The 23,121-nt window shown below is 42.0% G+C and overlaps 1 protein-coding gene across 13 annotated transcripts in view; it reads left to right on the forward strand.

Annotated features, from left to right (window-relative positions):
- The window catches only part of caska (calcium/calmodulin-dependent serine protein kinase a), a 172,514-nt gene that overhangs the window by 68,131 nt on the left and 81,262 nt on the right, over nucleotides 1-23,121 (forward strand). For all 13 annotated transcript variants that reach the window (XM_026144181.1, XM_026144180.1, XM_026144187.1 and 10 more), the window contains exons 3-5: nucleotides 7,361-7,466; nucleotides 12,029-12,106; nucleotides 12,264-12,336. In XM_026144181.1, the coding sequence (XP_025999966.1) occupies nucleotides 7,361-7,466; nucleotides 12,029-12,106; nucleotides 12,264-12,336 (257 nt within the window). The remainder of the gene's footprint in view (nucleotides 1-7,360; nucleotides 7,467-12,028; nucleotides 12,107-12,263; nucleotides 12,337-23,121) is intronic.

Raw genomic sequence — 23,121 nt, forward strand, 5'->3', positions numbered from 1 at the left:
TCCATCAAATACTGCGCTCCCTCCAGATACCAGCCGGCTGTTCTCATTGTTGATTTGTTTTTATTCTCCCCCCATCCCACTCCCTCGCTCTGTTGCCTGTAGAAATCAGAGCAGTTTCACTTGAGCGGGCGTCTGTAACACAGCACCGCAGTAATCAAGCCGCCTCGCACGTACACGCACGCAAACACCCTGCACACAGCTCAGACCAAGGGAAGTGGGTCAAATGGTTCGTGTCTTGGCAATGGATTGGTCAGCAGAGGCCTGTACAAAGACACACACACTAGCACACTCACACACACACAAGCTTATTTCTCTTCAGCCTGTCCGGAGGTCTGTCTGATGAATAGGTCAGCCCTCTGAGGGGAGGAGAGAGAAAAGCAAGCTAGAGAATGAGCAAAATTCATCATGTGCCATCGCCTACTCACTTCCCTCCACCTCCTTTCATTTTTCCACCTCCCTGATTCCTTGTCTACCCCCCCCCCCCCCCCCTCTAATCTTTCTCTCCTGTCTTCCTTATCAATCATAACAGCTTCAGCACTGCTTGTGTTTTGATTTTCTTTCCCCTTTTTTCTTTCTTTTTTTAATAAATCGCCGTGACTTCTTGTCCTGAGTATCTGCAAATGCGCAGTTGGGACTCAAATGATGCACACATGCTCACATACACCTACTACTCTGTGTGTTGTGATAGCAAAGCCTCTTTTCGATGTAGACTTTGACTCCCAGCAGGAGGAACAGGGGTCACTGAAGATCACATCTGTTTATCACCTCCTCTTTCTTTTTCTTTTTTTACTTGGAAAAAAAAGTCAGTCAGTCCACAGCTAGCAGCAGTTTGTGTGCGCACAGGCACTACATGTAAAACTGTGGGAGTAAGATGCATTTCCCGACTGTAGGAAAAACATTACTCCAAATGTTTTTCCAAATTTCCAGTACACTCAGGCTCAGGGAGGGGCGGCCATCTACTGCGACTGGTTGGGTGGAATGGGAGGAAGACAGGACAAAGACATGCTGTGGAAGAGAGCCAGAGATTAATAATAACTATTGATTAAATGCAGAGTGGTGTCTGATGTACAGTGAAAAGGTGAGCGAAGAAGCAACTGACAATGCATCATGGGAAGCCCCTGTCAGCCACCAGCATAGGTGTATTGGAGCGTAACAGAGAGAAATCAGTCACTAGATCCAGGCCTAGATATGTGCTTTGTCAAACAGGAGAGTGTTAAGCCTAACCTCAAACAGATGGTAAACAGGAATCATTATACCCACCTGCTGGTGCGAGCCATGCTTTTGGTGGTTGTGACTGGGTGTGGTTTGTGGTGTAGCTGCACCTCATGGACCAGGTGCTGCATCCACACAGTCATCAGCGAGAGACCGGTGATCAGCATCGCGGAGCACGACGTCCGAGCGGCATTGAGGAGAGTGAGCACAAAGAAAGTGGCGGGGCCAGACGGCATCACCAGCCGTCTGCTGCGCTGCTGTGCTGACCAGCTAGCAAGTGTGTTCACTTCCATCTTCAACGAGTCCCTGGCGAAGTCCGCAGTCTGTGGTCCCCACATGCTTCAAAAGATCCACCGTCATCCCTGTGCCCAAGAACAGCAAACCCTCATCCCTGAACGATTACCGGCCAGTTGCACTGACCTCGGTAGTAGGGCGATCGTGGCTCAAGAGTTGGGAGGTCGCCTTGTAATCGGAAGGTTGCCGGTTCGAGCCCCGGCTTGGACAGTCTCGGTCGTTGTGTCCTTGGGCAAGACACTTCACCCGTTGCCTACTGGTGGTGGTCAGAGGGCCCGGTGGCGCCAGTGTCAGGCAGCCTCGCCTCTGTCAGTGCGCCCCAGGGTGGCTGTGGCTACAATGTAGCTTGCCATCACCAGTGTGTGAATGTGTGTGTGAATGGGTGGATGACTGGATATGTAAAGCGCTTTGGGGTCCTTAGGGACTAGTAAAGCGCTATATAAATACAGGCCATTTACCAGGCCATTTAATGAAGGTGTTCGAGAGGCTGCTAAAGAGAACATCATCTCCTCCTCCATCCCAGACACCACAGATCCGCTCCAGTTCGCCTACCGACCACCTACGACAACTGAGGAAGTGCAGGGTCTCTCCAGAGATCCTCAGGATTTTCTATGCAGGCGCTGTTAAGAGCATCCTCACACAGAACATCACATCCTGGTTTGAGAACAGCTGTGTGAAGGACCAAAAAGTTCTTCAGAGAGTGATCTGTACAGCTGAACGCTGCTGCAGAATTGCTCTCCCCCCGCTTCAGGACACCTACACCAGGAGATGCCGGACTACAGCAGCGCAGATACTGAAGGACCCGTCCCAACCTGGCAACAAACTGTTCCAACTTCTGCAATCCGGTAGAAGGTTCCGCATCATCCGGGCAAGGACAGAGAGACTCAAGAGGAGCTTCTATCCCCAAGACCCCCCCCCCCCCCCCCCCCTTCCCAGCTGTTTGTGCACCTATGTTTTTGTAACCTGTCCGTGCAGCAAGGCCAGCACGGACAGGTTGAAAACCTCAGTGCACGTATGATCGTATCAGTGAGATCAGTGCAGGAGCTCAGAGGTTCCCCTGGATTACGGGGGGGGAGGAAATTTACTGCTGATGCAGAGGTTTCTGAGTGAGCTACGTTCATCTACTGCAGCAAGTGACACCCGCTGCTATAGATAGAATAGCATTTCACACCAGAATATGGTGTGAAATGAAGTGGAGCTGATGCATTGTTTGGGAGGTTGTGGAGTAGCTTTAAGCTGGGTTTGCTGTTTATGGTATAAGAGTCAACCTCAGCATAGAATGCCCTCCACTGCTTTTTCATTTCCACACAGTACTTTATTTACAGCTGTCCACATGAACCATTTTAGCTCTTGTGGCCTGCTAAGTGTGTGCTACATGAAAGGAGAACTTCGGACAATGCCCCCACTGATTTTCCTACCACTTCACTGAGTTCATGTTTGGGGAAATAGTGTATCTATTTATCTGAGGCGCTGGAAGAAGCTTGGGAGAGTAATTAAGATGGGTTCAGGAGTTTCATATGCCATTGATTTTAATTTCAGTATGTTTCCATAGGCCCACCCTGTTGCCTTTACAATTTTCTACACCTTATCTGTAGTCTTATCTTTCCACTCTGTTTTTTGGTTTTTGTTTTTATTTTTACATTTTAAGTCATTAAGTCTTTTACTCTGTCCTGCCTCACGTTTACACTTTGGATCGTTTAGGATCGATGGCATTGTTCCACCTTGCATATGCACGCACGCACGCCAAACTTAACGAATTAGAAGTTTCTTCCTTTAACTTTTTTTTCTTTGAGCTGGATAAAACTGGTGTGACAACAGCTGTTCATTTGTTTAGGCAACTTCTGCAATCTCCAGCAGGAGTTACAGTGCCGGGCATGAGCAGCCCAGTTCATCAGATGACATTAAAAGTGGCGGACCGCATTGCCCTTAAGGTAACACTTATCCCAGCTTTAGCGGCATTAGCATCATGTTAGAGCTAGCTGACGCGTCGCGCCTGTCCTCCAAGGGTTGGCTTAATGTTGGTGCTCAGGCTCACGGCAGCACAAGTGGCTTGTGGCTTCAGCTCCGAGCTTAATTAAATGTCACTGGATACATGACGGAACAATACGCTAACTTTTTGTCATAGCTGGGGTGTGTGGGTGTGTGGTGATTGTGAGCTAGCTCATGACATCTTACCAGAAGCATCTACTCAGCCTCGCCTTTTTCACCATATAGTCTTCCTGTCCATAAATCACCTCCAGCAGCCACAGCTGGGGAAATATCTCACTGGGGGGAATATTTAGCTCTCGTATACCACATACTCGAGTGTTTATATATAGGCTCAGCTTAGCTGTGCTTCAGTTAGAGATGGATCTTAACAGTTAATACAGTTAAGTGCTCTTGATTGAGACTGTGCTCATGCAGAAGGGTTACGTACATCATGCATATTTCTCTGGTTGGCTTCAACCTTCAGAAGCTCTCAGAGCAGCTGCCAAGCATGACTGAATAGATCAAAGGAGCGGGAAACTGAATGGAGGGACGAGAGAGCGAGATAGAAAGAGATGTTCAGATGTTCATACTCAAGGCAAATCCCCATTGTGTGTCAAATCCAATTTCATAACCTGCAATGGCAGAAACAAGCGGTGAACAAAACACTGACGTGTCACGTCACCTTTTAAGCTGATACAGCGAACTTATTAGCAGATGATTACGCAGCCAGCGACACTGCCCACCTGATGAATGCAAATGTTCCCTCTCTTGCCTCTCACTGTGTCTGCGTGAGTGGCTTTGTGGGGCTTTTTCACTAACGGCAACTATACAGTGATGTTGATATTTATTTTCAATTTGCCATCAGAACCTGAGCAATTCATGTCCATGCAATTTTGGTAGCTTAGCTGATGAGAGTTTTTAGGATGGATACAACGACACAGTGTTTTAAGGCTGTTATTCACTAATTGCCTCATTTAGATTCATGATTAGGCAGAAGGAAAAAGGGGTCATTAGCGAAAAAGCCTAAGGTTGTTCATATTTGCCTCACAGATTTGGAGCTGCGCCTGATTTGAATGGCACTGGGGAGGGGGGTGGGGGGTCCAAAAAATATCTTCAGGCTAATGATGATGAAGGGAAATGAAGCAGGGAGAAGGAGTGTGTGAGATGCTTTTCAGTAGCCACTGTGTCGTTTAGTTTTCATGCAAGTCCCCTTTTGTCCGCCGATATGCTGCAGATTCATGTCTACCTTCCATCCTTGCTCCATCCCATCTACATGACAGAACCATTTTCATTTGCAACAGACACAGTGACAGAATATTGATTGTCTGAGCTGTTTTTTCTCCTCCCTGTGCGCATCATTCTTGTCAAAGCTTCCATCAAATATCCAGTTGTCTTTTTTTTTTTTTAGCTGTTCTTAATCTCATGAGGAGGAGGGATTTGTATGGTTGTGGGGGTTTGTGGGGGTTTTCTTGTTTTTTGGTTGGCTTCTTTTTGTGTGTGCATTTTCTTTTGTCTGTCATCTCTCCCCAGCGGTTCCTCTAAACAGCCAGCCCGCATTGTTCTTTTCAGCTTCAGTAACCCTCTCCATTAACCCTCCTCTTCATTAGGAACCAATTAAAGTGGTAGATGCTCATTGCCAAGCAGCAGTAAGAGGATGTAAAATAATGGGATAGATACAAACTGCACTGCACTTGAACCAAAGGAGAGCAGAGACTTACCAATTTGCCAATTTCTGGAGTTCAGGCCAAATGCAGCAATGCATTTTCTATGCATTTTACACAAGTTAAGCTACATAACTTCCTCTGGGATTCTGAAACCATGATGTAGACAAGCTCACGTCGAATGCTGAGGCAGAGAGACGGGAAAGGTTCAGTTACTAGATTAATGTAAGACAAACAGCCATACGTGTCACAGAGATATGTGGTTCATAAAAGGCATCTCATCCCTGATAAGAAACGTAGAACAAAGGGGAAAACACATCCTATACATTTCTCTCAAAATGCTGCTAGTGGCATTGCTCTGCATGCCAGCAAGGTGCTGGAGTAACCAGATGAGATGGTGTTCACTTTTCATGGTGAAGCCAAAGCAGGCAGAAGAAAACAATCAACTGGTGACACCATAGCACCTTCACACATTGCAGCTGTCACTTTTATCAGCGTTCAAGATAGAGCCATATGTGAGAATGCACATGTGCACTTCAGTGAGATCATATCATCAATCTTTTAAGCCACATGACAACAGAGCAGCTAAATGTCCGAGCGAGCTAACGGTGACTGGCGTCTCCTGTGCGTTCTGTCCCGACAACAATCCTATACCAAACGGAGTATTTCCTTTTGAAGTTTCTAAGGAGTTTTTTGAACTGGAACATGGATCCAACTCCAACTTCTCTGAGCAAGTACTTGGTGACAGTGGAAAGGAAAACCTCTCTTTTGATTGGCAGAACCGATAGAGGAGGGGCAGCCACCTGCTGCTCACATCAGTTGTAACTACACTGATGCCACCTAAAACTTGGAAATGTTTAATGAGAACAGTCACCACTCTAGTATTATAAAAGTGACAGAAAATAATAAAATATATCCCGTTTTTTAAGACTAGGTTCTTCTTAAATTAGCGTGGCCAGAGGGCAAAATCTCTTCTACTTAAATGGTACTTCTTAGGTAGTACAGCTACTCCTTTATTTTCCATGAGTCGACACAGAAGATGGATCTGCATGTTTGATTTGACACAGTTTTTACATCTAACACACGCCATCCCATTTATCCAGGCTAGGTGTCGCCACTCAGACAACACCTTCAAACCATTTTTTATTTTATTTTAAAGTTTTAAAAAAATGTATTAATTTTTTTAATTTGTAACCACCAAGACTGCTTCAGAGAATTCTGTCTTCTGTGTTGATGTGCCATCAAAGGAGAGGTGGCAGTGACTGTGGATGTGACGTCAGTTATAAATTGGTTTACAGTCAACTTTGTCACATGGTGCCGTTCGCCAGGCCCCACATGGCAGTTATAATGGAGCCCTCAGTCAAGCTCAGGCACCCACAACAAAATTGACTTCATCAAGAATGCAGGCTGTGCACATTCAGAAACGGGCTTGTCACGGGAGCTAACACCCACGCCTGAAACACGTAATTGTGAGGATAACTGGTGTTAATTGGGAAATGTACATTGCGCATCAGTAGGATGTGCAAAGTCAATAATTGTTGGTCTTTTGTTTTGTCTTTACATATTTAGATATGTAAAGTGTTTAAAGAAAAGTTTCCTATCAGTCACATTGACAGAGAGATCCATGTGTCCATACGCAACGGTCTCTGTTTTTAAAGATCATCATTTGCTGCATGCTTTTGATGTTAGAATCAGCACACCAGCAGAGATCTGGAGTCGTGGGCAGGAAACACAGGCTTCAGAAAGTTTCTGTGCAGCCTGTTGAGGGCAGAAGGTTAGGCTGTATATTACATGTGAAATATGTGATCAAAGAGTTTTTCATTTTTACTTTTTAATGAAAACCAACACCTACTGAGTTGTCACTTTCAGGCCTGTGAAAGGGCAATATGAGACTTGATTTACAAAATGCTTTGATTTTACTTGAGGGTACGCAGCTGACTGGTTGGATGGAATTGCACGCGAGGTGGTGTAATTTTCAAAGGAATCACAGGGTATCAATAAGCTGAATACTGTGTGTCTTGCTCTTGATGCGGGGGGTCTAATTTCCCCGCTCAAGTTGAACCCAGTGTGGCCTTTAGTGAAATAAAAAGAACACCCCTGTCCTAAATGCACAGTTGTCTTCAGCTGCAAAAAGTATTGGCCTAATGTTACACTCTGTATACAACACTGCACCACTTCTGCTCATCTCCAAACTCTCTCTCTCTGTCTGTTCTCTGTGTTTTCAGATCTGAAGAGGGAGGCCAGTATCTGCCACATGCTGAAGCACCCCCACATTGTGGAGCTGCTGGAGACCTACAGCTCAGATGGGATGCTCTACATGGTGTTTGAGTTGTAAGTCCCAGGCTGTGATTCAGCAAACACACACAAAATTCCTCACACCAACACATATGTAGGCTGAAGATAGGTAATGGGGGACGGGTGTCACAGTGGGGCACATCTGTAAGAGAATGCGTAGTGGGGATGGTACAGAGGAAAGAGGACACAGAGCAGAAGGATGACAGTGTGAGGAGGGCGTGGAGAGAAAGTGAACCCTGCAGTGGTTTTATGTAATCAAAGCTGATATGAAAAAGCTTGTTAGATGAGGGGTTTTTTGTGGGGGGGCAGTGTGCAGAGGATGAGTGCAGTCTATATATATATGAGGGGAGGGGGGAGAAAAAAAAGATGAGATTAAGATTTCACACTTGCTGCTACTTCCAGCTTTTCCAAGAGCTGCATCATCCCCTGGAGCTCCTCCCAGCCTGCTCCGTATCTTCATCTTTCTCCTCTTCCAGAACTAATTCCTTTATCATTTAATTCTGTTATCGCTGAGCAGGCGAACGCTCGGGTTTCGTGCGTAGTTCTATCACATGGCTTGGTGCACCGGGAGAAAACTTTCAAGGATATGCAGACGAGCGCCATTTAAAGAGATTTTCATGGTTTTTGGAGCTCATTTGCACACACACACACACACACACACACACACATACACACACTGACACGCTCATGAGACCACAGGCAGATATCGGAGCGCTACGGGCCTTGGAGAGGGGAATGGATATGGGAGTAAATGCAGTGGATAAATGTGGAGGGCCTCGTGCCGCTCTTTTTCTCAGGTCTCACTCCTCACTAATCACAGAGGCTAAAATGTGAACGTGGTGCGTAATAGGAGTGCAGAAAAATATGGATGTGCTGTAGCCAAGTCCTACATCAGAGTCCTGTTTAATTGGCACAGAGACTAAGTGACAATAAAGAATAGGCTTCCAGTAATTGGGAACAGAGCAATTATGAGAGACGGGATCAGCTGTGGCTAAATGGCCTGGCTGCAATTGTGTGCGAGTTGTGTGCATTTGATGATTGTCATTCCATCATCTGTATATGTGTGTGTTTTTTTTTAAAACAGCCACCTAAGGAAGACTGAGCCTGTGCGCAAAGGCCTAATTGCCTTAAAGTCTGCTCCCAGCAGCTTAATGATCGCGAGCGCACCGCTTTCCTGTGCATTGAGACGCTGTGGCCGGAGCCTTGTTTCAGCTCGGTTGAGGAGCGGTCGTTTTTAGAGCCGTGCTGTTATTGTGAATCCCTCCAGAGGGCTTTCATGAATGCATCACCATTACAGCAACAGCTCCTCCTCCTGAACACTTGGATCATAGTGGGGAGCTCCATGCAAATGCTATCATCACTGTGAAAAGAACATGATTGCTTATGATTTACAAAACTGAACCTCGCTTTAGCGTGTAGACTATAAAATTAACCGATTTTATGTGACAGTCAGCAAAAATCCTTCATTTCACTCATTCCCATCCAAATTCATTCAAGAGAATGAATGTGCACCAATATGGAGTTTTGCCTGTTTTCTCTATGCATAAGCTGCAGAACAAGTCTAGTCTTGTGATGTCAGAGCACGTGATCTAACCTCTTGTTCAATGGGAAAATCTAAGATGCAATTTATTTATACCAGATTTTGGGAAATCGTTTCAATTATTGGAAATAATTTCCCCGTTCACAAATTTGGTTATAGCAGATTAAAAAAAAAAGTATAACAAATAGCTTAAATATGCTGACCAGTATGTAGCTCAATAAATTAGAATGCAGTGTGGCCAAACCAGGAACTAAATCTAATCTAAACTCTAAATAAATACAAGGCAGTAAAATCAGAGTAAAAATATTAATGTATTTCACAGTTAACTAAGCAGAAACAGAATAAAAATTCACTACACACACCCGTGTAAGAGTCATTACCTCCTCCAAGGACGTATTCACTGTTAGGCTGCTCGACATGACTGAATGTTTTTGGTAGTATTTGTTATTATGTCTGTAAACATGAGAGCTTAAAAATGTTTGAATGAATTCTGATCAAACTTTGTAGGTGTGTAGAGTGGGCTCATGTTAACAATCTATTTGTGTGTGCATTACATCCACTGAGATCTTCAAGGTCAGCTTCATGATTTATTGGTTAAAAATGGTCAAAAAAATATTATAAAAACTATGATTCTTGCAAGTGTGGTGTTGACTTATAGAATATACTGTATAAAGTTTGTCTTTAAACATAGTGTTTTTGCCTAGTTAGTTAGAAACATAATTTAGTGTAATATTAAATAATAATAATAAGTTATTAGTTATTGGCATCCAGTCATTTACAAATCTTTACCTATTATTCATTACCTACTCACAAACGTTTTTCTAAAAGTAAATACTGTTCAGAGTGTGAGCTGCATTGGTGGAAGTTCTTGTTTGATATTTGTTAGAGTTGTTCAATGAGATATGAAAGATATTCAGAAGCCTTGAATCAGTTTGTTAGAGAACGTGCTGACTGTCCACTGAGTGGTGTAGAAGGCTGTCAGGACTATCCGTGATGGATATCAGTTTGTTCAGTGTCCTCCTCTACATCTCTGCTCTGATGCAGACTCAGCAGACTACAGCAAAGTGTACGCAGCAGTTTGATGGAAAATCTCTAACATTTTCAAGAATCTTGACTTCTTTAGGAAATCGAGATGGCTCGTCGCCTTCTTCTGTACAGTCTCTGTGTTAGTCTTCCAGTACAGTGTGTTGATGTGCTGTCCCAGGATAGACGCAGGCTGTTGTGGGACAGCTGATCACCATCTCTCTGGTAGTTTTTACATTTAAAAATATTTCTGCTACACCACGCCACCAGTAATGCTCTATATCCTTCAATTATACGTCTAGCAAGTTGTTGTTTTTCCTAAGTATTTGACAATCATAAGTTTTCTTATTTTCTTATTGTTGCTTGAAGCTTATCAACGTCATCATCCAGTCACTGATCCAAACTACCTGAGGCCCAACACTGATTGCGTAGAATTTGCTCATTAGGTACAGTCACCAGAGACTGTCTGCTGATGCAGACATGGACAGACTGCTCGTCATTCCTCTTATACTTTCTAGTGCAGTCTCTCCATGGAGAAGACAAAGAAAAGAAAACTGGCAGGCACAAAGTCTCCTCAGAGCCTCGTGCTTACCATTTGAAGATGAAATTTAAGTCACTTGTGGAGCGTAGCACTCACTAACATGGAATCCATGACACGCCTTGAATTCTTAGTCTATATGGCTATGGGTTTAACTGATAGGGCAGCTCAACATGGCTTAGGTGGAGCTGAAATCCCTTATTGGGACAGGAGATTCAATCCAGAGGCTCCTGAAAATACAATTGAGTTATTTATTACAAAGCGGTTTGTGAATATTTGCAGTGGAGCCTCTTTATATTATATTATTTAATTTTTATTTATTCATTTATTAAAGAAGTATGTCTTGTTCAATGTTACAAAAATCCCTGACATCAAGTAGAATTCTAATATTTGGATAAACACTTACAAACATTCAGAAAAGTCGAGTACTACAAACAGAAGACGTTCTACACAGGAAAAAGTAGGTGAAAATACAGCAAAAACGTAGACTGTATTCAAAAGATGGACATAGCCACCACAGCATCATTCAACGGTCATTTTAAACCGTCAAGTTTAAAGTTTATATGAATCAGATGTACTAAGTGTACGATGTGTCTGACTGAGAAACTCACAGCATGCTCATACGTTTGCAACCTGTCAGTCAAAAAGTAGCCAGGCGACAAATCACGACCTGCTTCACTTTCGTTTTAGTTTAAATAGGACATCGAGTGATAGATACGATTTAAAACTGGTGAATGAGACCATAAACAAATCAGGAAAGTCTTCACCGAGTTCACAGGTCCGATTGTATAGCTGACTACATCTTTTATATACTGTCTGTACTTGCTTTGATGTTCTTGGTGGGGTACTCTGACCTGCTGAGCTAACCTTTTTTCATGAGATAAGATCGGCTTCATTTATCTCCGTATTTATCTGTTTATAGTAATATTTTATGGGTCTTTTTTTGTATTTAAATATTCCCTCAGGGTTTCAAATAAGGTTTAGGTAAAATGTTTTTGTATATTTTATTAATCCCCTGTAGGAAATTACTCTCTGCATTTAACCCATTCACTCAGTGAAGCAGAGTATAGGGACGGTACCTTGCTCAGGGGTACCTCAGGATTTGAACCCCTGATCTTCCTACTGAGCTATCTCCTCCCCCAATAATGGTGCTATGAAATACACTTTTCTACTTCCTAACTCTTAATAGTTTCAGAAGAGAATGCTGAAGCATAGCAGAGGCTTACAGAAATATTACCAGCATCATAGCAGCTTTTTTTGTGCTACATGTAGGCGAGCTGGTCCAGCTGTGCCTACCTCAACTCGCAGACGCTAAACACAATTACTGCTACTGACCTGTTTCTCCCATTTCACCTTCACAGCCAATCACAAAGAAGCGCAGCACTTGAAGTTTTAATAAGAATAGCCTTTCCTTCTTACTTGTATTTGTGGCCTGACCTTCATGCTAGTCTGACCCTCTCTCACCGTGAGTCTCTTTCTAATTTCTGTGTGTGTTAGTATGGATGGAGCGGACCTGTGTTTTGAGATCGTGAAGAGGGCAGACGCTGGCTTTGTCTACAGTGAAGCCGTGGCCAGGTGAGATTTTATGGCTTTGATTTACTTCCCTGAAAGGCTTCCTGATGCTTTTTTAAAATTATTTGAATCAATATTTGCAACCATGATTTACACAAACACATAACTCTGATGTAACAATGACCTTGCACTTTCTCCCCCCCCCCCCCCCCCCGCTTAGTCACTACATGAGACAGATCCTCGAGGCGCTACGCTACTGCCACGACAACAATGTCATCCACCGAGATGTCAAGGTATTTTTCATCTGCTTAGGTGTCCAACTACGAAGTGCAGCAGCCCACATTTGAAAGTTCAGTTGTTTCTGTTGTCACGTGTGTTTAAATGCAGTTTATGTTATTACATTTTCCTGCATTTTGGTGATGCATACTAAGTGATTAGACTTTTATCTAGTTTTGTCCAGTTTTGCTGTTTGCTAAATTAGAATTGTTGTGGCTCTGGATTGGCTTGTCTTAAATTTCCAATCCAGCTTAAATGGCCTGTATTTGTATAGTGCTTTACTTAGTCCCTAAGGACCCCAAAGCACTTTACACTACATTCAGTCATCCACCCATTCACATACTGGTGATGGCAGCTACATTGTAGCCACAGCTGCCTGGGGCGCACTGACAGAGGCGAGGTTGCCAGACACTGGCGCCACTGGGCCCTCTGAACACCACCAGTAAACAACAAGTGAAGTGAACGGGTGAAGTTTCTTGCCCAAGGACACAACGACCGAACCGGCAACCTTCCGATTACAAGACGAACTGCCAACTCTTGAGCCACGATTGCCCCGCTAAATACTTTTTGGATTGTTGGCCACGCAAAACAATTGGGTAGGTTGGGTGGTTGTACAGTTGACAAAATTCTTGACCTCCCCAAGTTTATTGAATCCTTGCAGCGCGGAGGCAAAAGCAAACATTTTCTATAAATGGGAATGGTGCAACATCAACTGTTAAACGTGTGACCGATTTATTTTTTTTGCCCATAAGTAAGTTTGCTAATAATGTTGGTTGAAGCTAAGAGAAGCAGTCAACGGAAAAAATAATAGCGCTGCTTTAAAACATTTTATTTAAATTTAAAAAACCCACAATGGTGGCGAGGGAAACAAAGAGTAACTGGCTTCTTTTTCACAGGCCGTTTCAGTGTTTATCTGTCTCACACACTCGACCAAACAACAAATACAAAATTAAACAAAAAGGTAAAAATCAAAATGTCTCTTCCAGCAAACATAAAATTAAAAAAAATCTCTGACGTAAAGTTAAGTCTTTTGTGCGCATCTCAAATAAATAAATGAATAATCCAAAAAGTAGCTATATTAATACTGAAACAAACAAGAAAAGAAGGTAAAATATTCCCTCCAAACAAAACGTATAAATTCTAAATGTGCAAATCAGTTTATATCGCCTGTCGTCATTTACTGGACTGACAAATGCCGGTTGGAAAATTTTTAAATATCGCCCAACCTTAATCCTCCTACAGTGTTGGTCAGGTTGTGTACGTGAAACACATACACAGTAACTACATGGTGGGTCTTCACCCAATTTTTGCTTAAGGTCACATTTGTTGTTTTACTGGCTCTTTTTGTACGTTCACATATATTCAACCTTTTGGTGACCGTATTTACTACTCACCACGTAGTTTTTATACTTCTGAGTGAAAACACTTTCGACTGGTGGTGAATGACATTAGTTTCGTCCTGGATTTGACTGTTTGTCACCCATGTCAACTTCTCAATACACTTTCATTTTCACAATGACAAGCAAAGTTTCGCATTCTTTTTTGTACTTCACACTAGGGCTGGGCGATATGACCCAAAATTCATATCTCGATATTTTTTAGCTGGATGGCGATATAAGATATATATCTCGATTTTTTTTTTAAAGCCATAAGTTAAGAACAAAAAGAGAGTTCTTAGTCACACTGTGTCCCAGATGTCACACGGGCACTTTTATTTACATACAGCATAGATGTACATGAAGAAATTACTCAAAAATAAATTATCAGCATTTATTAAATAATCATGGTCCATAAATAAAAGAAAATGTTGTTTTTGTGCATAACAAAAAGCTCACAATTGTGCAGTGAAAATGTAAACTAATAGACGCTGAGCAAAATAACAAAGAGACAGATTTCACAGCTGCACCACGTCTCTAAACAGGTGCCATTTGTGGTCCTTATACACACACAGTACGTATCACTCCGCGAGGCTCCTCCCCGGTAGCTGTAATCCTCCGACAATCCATCAAGCGGTGCAGCTCCGTAGCTTAGCAAAGTCATATTAAAAATTTTTTTGACAGATTGCTGAGCGCTGTGTACCACATAAAATCGGTTCGCGGTCAGTAAGCACAACCAGAATTCATACATAAGGCGCACTGTCGATTTTTGAGAAAATGAAAGGATTTTAGGCCGTCCAGCCCCTCCGGGCTGCATGTCGTTAGCGCGGTTAGCTCGCTAACACGTTGACGCCGTCCAGCCCCACGCACGGTAACTCGCTAATGGAGATTTTCCGCTTTCATCTTGTCATTGCCTGCAGGTGAAGCTATGGGGGAGGCGGAGTTGTGTTCAGTGAAGGAGAGGCGAGGCCGAGTAACGTTGCGTAGAGACAAAAGTGGACGAAAGAGGCAAACCTGCGGCTCCACAAGTATAATCATAACGTAACATAGACTATATCGATATAAACGATATTGTCACATTTTATATCTCGTATGAAAATATATCGATATTTTTAAAAAACTCGATATATCGCCCAGCCCTACTTCACACAGTTCATTAACCTGTAAGTCGTGGTGGGTCATAATCTGGGTCAGCCGCAGCATTATTGGCATTCTGGTTAAGTATGCTGTTTTGACAGCGTTTGGCTAGCTGCTTGTTTCCTACTACCTATCAACAAGCTCTGTAACCATTTCAGACCGGACGAGCCATTTGCTCGAGTTTTGAAAGCTAAGAGACACGCTTTATCCTGTCTTCCTTTGTTCTCTCCAACCAGTTGCGGCAGATGGCCACTCCTGACCTGGTCCTGCTGGAGATTTCTTCCTGTTAAAAAAAAAGGGTTTTTCTTCCCCACTGTCACCAAACGTTTGCTCATAAGCGGTCATATAATTGTTGGGGTTTTCTCTGTTATTATATATTATTGTAGGGTCTTTACCTTACAATGTAAAGGGCCTTGAGGTGACGCTTGATGTGATTTGGCGCTATATTAATAAAATGGAATTGACTTAAATGTTTGTCCATTTTTGCTCAGTAAAGGAGTTCAGAAGCTTAATGACACAAGTTCTCCTTTTTCAGGTTTTTCATTTCGTAATGCACCAAAATTTAAATGGATCTGAATGTGCAGGCGGCCACTTTAGAATCTCTTCTATGACAGAGCCATGTTGTTGGGGTTCATGCAGAATGTGGTTTGGCATTGTCTGGCTAAAATAATTAATGTCTCGCCTGAAAGGTGTTTGGGTGGGAACATATAGGTCTGCAAAACCTACGTATACCATTCAGAAGTAAATTCACCTTCCCCTGGTACATTCGCAGATGCTGGTGTAAGCCCACAGAGAACAGCTATGATTTCTAAAAGGAATCTTTAAAAAAAAAATGTATTGGTTATCGTCACGGACAGTTTTTCACTTTGCTTAGTTATCTTAAATAAACTCAGGCCCACAGAAGATGTGTTTCTGGCTCTGATTTATCCAGTCTACTTTTACCTTGCAGTCATGGATGCATTAAGTGACGTTCAATGACGGTGAGTTTTTGAGCACATGGTGTAATTTTAAGGTTGGAATTGTTTTCGGTCAATGCTATAGGCCACAGTCGATCAAGTGTTTCACAGCCTTCATTACAGAGTTTGGGTATACTTAATATTTCATTGATGTTATATACCGGAGATGATGAAATCCTCAAGTTTTTTTTTTGTTTGTTTGCGTTGATGAACCGATTGTGAGATTTTCCACTATTTGTTTTATCAGTAGTGCACAAGCAGTCGTACCCCTCTCCCAGTGAATGCTGGTATCAAATTGGAAATAAGGAAACATTTTTCACGTTTTAAACGTTTGATACGTTGTCCTTGTATTGCTTTCAAGTACATTTTGGGTTGTTATATTTTCCAAAGCATCCCAGTTTTTTGGGGATGGGGTTGCACCAGTTTACCACAGTGCACTTCCACTATTATTCCCCCCCCCACATTCGAATCATTGGGGCAGTTCAACAGTGTAGAGCTGTTAAATATGAAGCAACAACAGGAGTAAAGGTTTGATTTGTATTAGCCAGTCACTTGACACAGTTTCCAATATGTTTTAAATCGAAAAAATTAAAGTTCAGTTAGAACTAATGTTTGAAAAACCGTAGTCCTTGAGTACATATTTAGGGTTGAAAGAATTTGAGTAACAAATGGACATGTTTTTCACTGCAGAAGACACAGAGGGGAGGAGATTGGTTGGCTGTTGTTGGCTCTGGTACCAAGCAGGTCCACAGCAGTACAGCTCTTCTGCGTGAGGCTGTAATGGAAAAGAATGTCAGCAGGGCTTCTCTCGAAACACTGCGGCTAAAGCTGACATAACAAGCTATGAAGGGAAACTCTGTGGATCATTTGTGCTGCTGCTTTTTTCGCTCACGTCAGACTATGTAGAACTGGTCTGACATGAGTGATGAATGAGTGAGGAATGTGTGATCGAAAGTAGATCAGTGTATCATTCTGCTTATGATGCCTTTTGCATCTAAAGTAGTCTTCTGTACTCTCTCAGTTCCCTGTCGTTGTGTGGAAATGAGAAACAATAGAGTTGCTAGTGGGTGTGGTTGGACCAGTGTCACACTGATTCAGTGACTCTTAATGTGCTTAAGCAGAGAAAGCTAATGCTATTACTGTTTCAATTAGTTACATGAGGGTTGAGTTATTCTGTAACATGTCCCGACATGCAGTGACCAGTATGCCCCTTTGGCTGCACTCTCTGACACACTCCCTATCGTAAAGAGGCTCTTACTGCTGGCCGTGGGGGTCATACTTTTAACATCACTCTGGGTTGTTTACTGCTAGCTTTGGGTTAGCTGTCTGTGCAGTTGCTTGCAACAGGCTGATGTATTATCAGCAGTTGTTTCTGGCCTGGACATAGTCTGCACTTACTGTCGCATTCTCAGTTTTTCATTGCTTCACTATTTTCCTCCTCCCTGAACACAAACTGAAATCAGCTGACTACGTTACATGTGCACAGCGTGGAAAAGGCATGCATGATTTTTTTCTCTCTCTCTCTTATTGTGCAGATAACTGAGGAACCTTGTAGCACAAGTAATGACACAACTGTAACTATACTGTGACTACAGTAAGGGAAACTGATCATGTACTTTAGATGTCATCACGCTGCTAGATGAGGACAAATCAGCATCAAGGCTCCTCCACCGGGATCACAGTCAGACTTGGTGTGGGATATAAAACGCTTTAATCAGATGTCATGTATACAAAGTGAAGCAACTCGTAGTGCTGAGTGTTCCTAACGAAGCTCTGGCTCCAGCCTGCTGTGTGATACATGGCAGTAAACAGTGGACTGGCAGCTCCTCTATAGTTTGTGCAGTGCAGTGGTAAATCTAGATGTCGTGATATGCCGTGCGATTGATATGTAATACCTTCTCTTACGTTTCCCGTCAGTATCTCTCTAACACCGTCTGCAGCTATTTGATTATGTGCGTGCCTGTGTGAAAAGGTCAATGTAATCGCTTGCGTCAGTGTGTCAGTTGTTTGATTGCACGTCAGTCTTTGGTATTTGTGTGTGCTGCAAGCAGTAAGTAGCTATTGTGTCAGCTTAGGGAAAAAAGAAAAGAAAAACTGTTTTGCATTCACATACCCTGCTTCACATTTTTCTTTAGTGTAAAAGCACTAAAATCCCCTCTGCAGTTAGTGAGGTTAATGCTTTTACGAGATATTCACAGAGCTTAATTAGAACACTTTAATATAAGTACTTTACTGAGTTGGACAAGGCCCATATGCATATTTTGTCACAGTCAGCTCCCAGCTGTTGTATTACTATCTCTCTCTTCAGCATTGTGCCTTGGTATTAGTCATCATAGTCTATATAGTCATATCTCTGTCTTCACTCTGCGGCGCCCCTACATGGATCCCTGCTGAATCACCGGCTTAGTCTTATTGTCTTGATGTGAGCAATACCAGCCTGTGAGTTTGGAGGGGCATAACGAGATGATAAAGCTGCCTGTTTGCAGTGATAGTATGTGTTTCAGTGCCATTCACTGAATTACAGCCTTTTTTATATACTGTCCACACATTTCAGCAATTTAGAACAGAGTGAAATCATTGCCTAAAAACTGTATTTTATAATGCTAAATAGAGTGGTTACTACTACTACTACTACTCTACCTGAGCACTTTATACAATATCCCTTATTCAGCCATTCACACCAACATAAGTACATAGTACTTTCTGTCTAACATCCACACCCATCCAGTGCATAGGAGAGCAACTTGGGGTTAGCATATTTGGCATGGAATCAAACCACCAACCTTCCAGTTGAGCTACAACTGCCCCCCTACTACTTTTACGTCCTTCTCTGTGATCTGGTTGTATTTGTGACAGAGTAGTTATATATTCTACTGACTGTTTTATTTCTGGAGTTCAATGAACCCGATTATTATCCAAAATCCTGTCAAAGTCCTTTTCATTTTATATTTACATTATTACTCATCGACATCATTGAGCATTTAATCTGAGGAGCATAAAAATGGTTGCTCAGATCCTGCCATGATGTTTCAGATGTCAGAGTTAGCTTTTAATTTCACTTTTGTCGTTGTTGTTGTTGTTGATAATTTTCCATCTGATGTGCAGCATCTTAAAAAGTTTTAATTACTGCACTTCATTTCTGTGGTAAAAACTTGGTTAAATACCATGTTGGTATGTGTATCGCAGCCTCTGTGTCAACAAGTTTTCTCGTATGGAGAGTACAGAGTAGGTGTTACCGACACTGTGCTGGTGATCAGCATGTTTGTCTGCGGACGCATTTAAATTCAAGGCTTGTTGTTTTTTGGCCTTGTATAATGTGTATATCTGTATAACGCTGTTTAAATGTAACACAGTGACCCAGACCGCTCAAACTGAAACAACAAATGGAACTCACTTCCTCCTGCTTGTTGTTTCACCTATTTGTAGTCTCATGTAAAATGTCTCACAGTAAAGGCGGAGAATTTCCTGGAACTGAAAGATAAGTTGAGAGTTCAGGTATATATTAAACATGCATGCATGCTGCTGTAGCTTAACAGTTTACAAATAAAGCTTAACAATCAAATCCACGTCAATACTAACCAGTCAGATAAAAGTCATTGATCACATTGGTCCTTTATTTTTATTTAAGAGTGTTAAATGTTACCTCCAGCTTGTCATTTGTCAGGATTTACCACTTTTTTGTCTCATAGTTTGTTTTGGTATTAATGTGTGAATAACAAAACTGTATGTCTCAAAACCAACACGAGGAGGTCGCAGCCACCACAGACATCTGATTAAAATAGACAAGTCTAGCTCATCACTCTAAAATGGCTCCATCTATTTAACTGCAGGATGTTGACTTGTAATCAGCTGCATCAGCACAGACTTGCTATGATCAAGTTATCAACACAGAAACAAATTAACTGCAGTTACTAGTGATCAATAAACTTGGTGATTTTACTGAGTTGTAGTTGACTTTTAAATGTGACACATGAATTACAAATAACTAGTTTGTTATGTGATGCAGTAACTATGGGATGGTTGATGACTGAGTTACAGCCCCTTTAAGATTCAAATTTCCCAGCTGTAATGTCTCGTTTTTGCCTTCGACTGTGATGAGGTCAGACTGGAGCTTTTTCTCAAGTTTGACAGATTGTTTTTTCTTTTTTTAATGAATTGATGCAGTTGTTGTCACCAGTGCCTCCGAGCTAAAAAAACAACAACAAAAAACTAAAAATACACGCACGTAATGTTATTTAATTGCATTAATTATCTTTACTTTCATGTGACTAATGAGTTTAGTTCTCTAGAAATCTGCCTCTGATACACAAATTTGAGCAGACATGCTTTCAGTGAGAACAGCCTCACAGCTGCTACTCCAAACAGTAATTCTGATCACAATTTAATGCATTTAATGGGAAGCCTGTGAACTGTAGCTCTGAACAAAACCTGGTTTACATGCTTCCTAAATAGTCACTTGTTGGGTTAAATGCTGGTATTTGTATAGACAACCAGAAAATGTTCACCTATACATGAAAAAGTCAATTTTCTCCAGTCGTGTTGCTGCATTACATAATAGACATAAAAATAAACATCCTCTACTACGAGAGCTTAAAATGAGCACTGCTGTGATGATGTGTGGCGTTTCACGTGGCGTTCTGTTGGGTAATTCCTAATGTCAGCTTCACTTTGCTTTAGGCAGCTGTTGCCAGGTTGTCAGCTAGTTCCCCTGCACTAAAACTATATTTAGTCATCGCTGTTTTAAATGGAACATCTGTTAATATTTGAATCTAAAATTAGCCAGATTATTAATCCCTGGATTGAAAGAGCAAAACCCGTGGACTAAACTAGTCAAGTCATTATTGTGGAACAGACAAAGCAAAAATCAGTTTGTCTTTATAAAGTTTTATTTGTCAGATTTCAAAACGGATGCATTTCAGATTTTGAAATACTTTGATTACACAATACTAAAGCTAGCACAATATCACACTATACATATAGAGGGGGAACATTAATGGAAAATTAATTTCCTCTCCCCTCAGTTGCCCTTCACAACTGCAATTACAACAGACTTAATGTGCTTTAGAGTTGATTACTCTGCAGCAAAAAGGAGCCATCATTCAAGCCCAGCTGTGCAGCACCAACATTTTTTCACAGATTTAGGAAGACAGCAGTTGTACAGGATAACTTTGAGATGGCTTCAGGACGTGCATCGTGTTGTAAAATCATCCCCCAGATATGGTCGCGCGTCTTGTTGTAACCTTGCTGATCTCTTCCACCAATTCGGAGACGGGGGTCTTCCTGCCAAGTAGACGGCAGCATGATGTGTGCTGGACAGACTCGGTGAAATCTTCTTCAATTTTAAGTTCAGTGTCCTGCACAATGTTTTAAATTTCAGTCGATTTCAGATTTAGTTTCATTACACAACAGTAAAACAAAAACAATATCACACTGTATATAGAAGGGGAACATTGTACATCTAAATAGGAATTGGTGGAAACTAATTTTCCACTCTGCTCTCAGTTGTCCTTCGCAACTGCAATTACAACAAGCTTGATGTGCTTTAAAGCTGACGGCTCTGCAGCAGCAGTGGGGTTTAGATCCATCTCCTCAAAGAAGCCCTCGTCAAGGCCCAGCCGTGCAGCAGCAACTTGGTTGGGTTTCTGAGAGCGGCGTTTGTCCAGGATTTCATGTAAGATGGTTTTAGGACATGCATCATGCTGTGAAATCATCCCCCAGATGTGAAGTTTGATGACACGTCCCGGCTGTGGTCGATCGTCTTGCTGTGGAACTTCTGTGCTATCATCCCAAATCTCCCCAGACTCGATCCTCTGGAGAACTCGTTGTAATCTTGGGTCATTGTTGATCTCTTCCGTCATTTGGGAGAAGGGAGTTTTTCTCCCAAGGAGTCGTCGAGCGTGGCGTACACTGGAGAGGCTCAGTGAAACTCCCAGATCTTCCTCAATTTTTAGCTGAATGTCTTGCGCAGTCATCTTGTCATTGCTTTTTGTTATCTCATCAATGGCAGCCAAGATATTGCTGTAAAATATTAATAAGAAACAAGAAAACATTAGACAAACAGAAAAGCAAAAGTTATTTTCTGCAGGCTACCATTCAGTAATCCAGTCCTTTGATTACTTACCGACTTTCGCGGCAGGGTTGTCTCTCCTTGTAGTGAACCCTTGCAGTTCTCACTGAAACTTTAATGCCCAGGCTGGCGAGATATTGCTTGAAATCGTGTACTTGTCTCATTGCCCTCATGAGATGAGTCTCCTGGGATTCCTCCTTGCTGATTTGTGCCATGTCTGCTGTAGTACAGTATGTTGCGATCGGCAGCTTGGTAAATAACAGGAGCTTATCTGCTCTCATTTATATAGTTCAACTGGGTGGGTTCCAGTAAACTTCTGAAATACCCCATACTTGACCTAACCAATAGGAGTTCATTTACAATCTCTGTTCAGCAGAAAAGTAGTCAATCATGTAGTGTGTAAATTGTGGTCCTTAACGTGGATGACAAGGGGAGGTGTTAAAATGGCACGCCCACCAGGTGCAGGCAGAAAGGCACTGAAATGTTAATGATGTCTGGCTTGTTTTAACTGCCAGACAAAGAGCTCAAAAAGCCCCAATCAACTTCAATCAACGACTGACCCTTGACTAGGCATCACTGTCGTTGATGATCCGATATGTATGTGAAAGAAACTGCTGTAACTGACAGAAGCTGCAGTTTCAATGGGTCCCAGGAGCAACAGCAGTGTCTATACACAGTGAGCCAACAGCTAATGGTCACATGATTACTAACGATACTTATACAGAAATCTTACATGTGAACTAAAATACATGGGCTTGTTTGTTACCAAAAAAAAAAACTGCCCGACGAGGCATTGATGGACATGTTTATTCAGACTCTGGATGTCAATAAGACTGCAACTGCTTTCAAAACATTATTCATGTGTTTTATTGTAATATTTTTACTGATTTTCTTAAATCTTTGAATCTGACATGTGCCCTCCATAAAATAATTAATAAATTAATAATTAATAAAAAATTAACACTAAATCTAATAAAACTAAACTGAAACAAGAACGCTCACTCTGGACACTAACTGAAGCTAAACTGAATTTACAGTTAAAAGTCAAAAATGAAATAAAAATAAAAACGAATTATAAAATATTAAACTATAATAACTCTTGAAACTCTTGACACTTGAAACCAAGGACCAGCTGGACATCTAAAGTTGAGCCCTGCAACGAAGCAGTCCAAAATCCATACGGTAACGAAATAGACTGTTATAGTTCTGAGCGGTGTTATGACTCAGACACGAATGTATGAAATTGTCCTCATTTTAGTCTTGGAC

Source organism: Astatotilapia calliptera, chromosome 16 (genome assembly GCF_900246225.1).
Source record: "Astatotilapia calliptera chromosome 16, fAstCal1.2, whole genome shotgun sequence".
NCBI classification, from domain to species: domain Eukaryota; kingdom Metazoa; phylum Chordata; class Actinopteri; order Cichliformes; family Cichlidae; genus Astatotilapia; species Astatotilapia calliptera.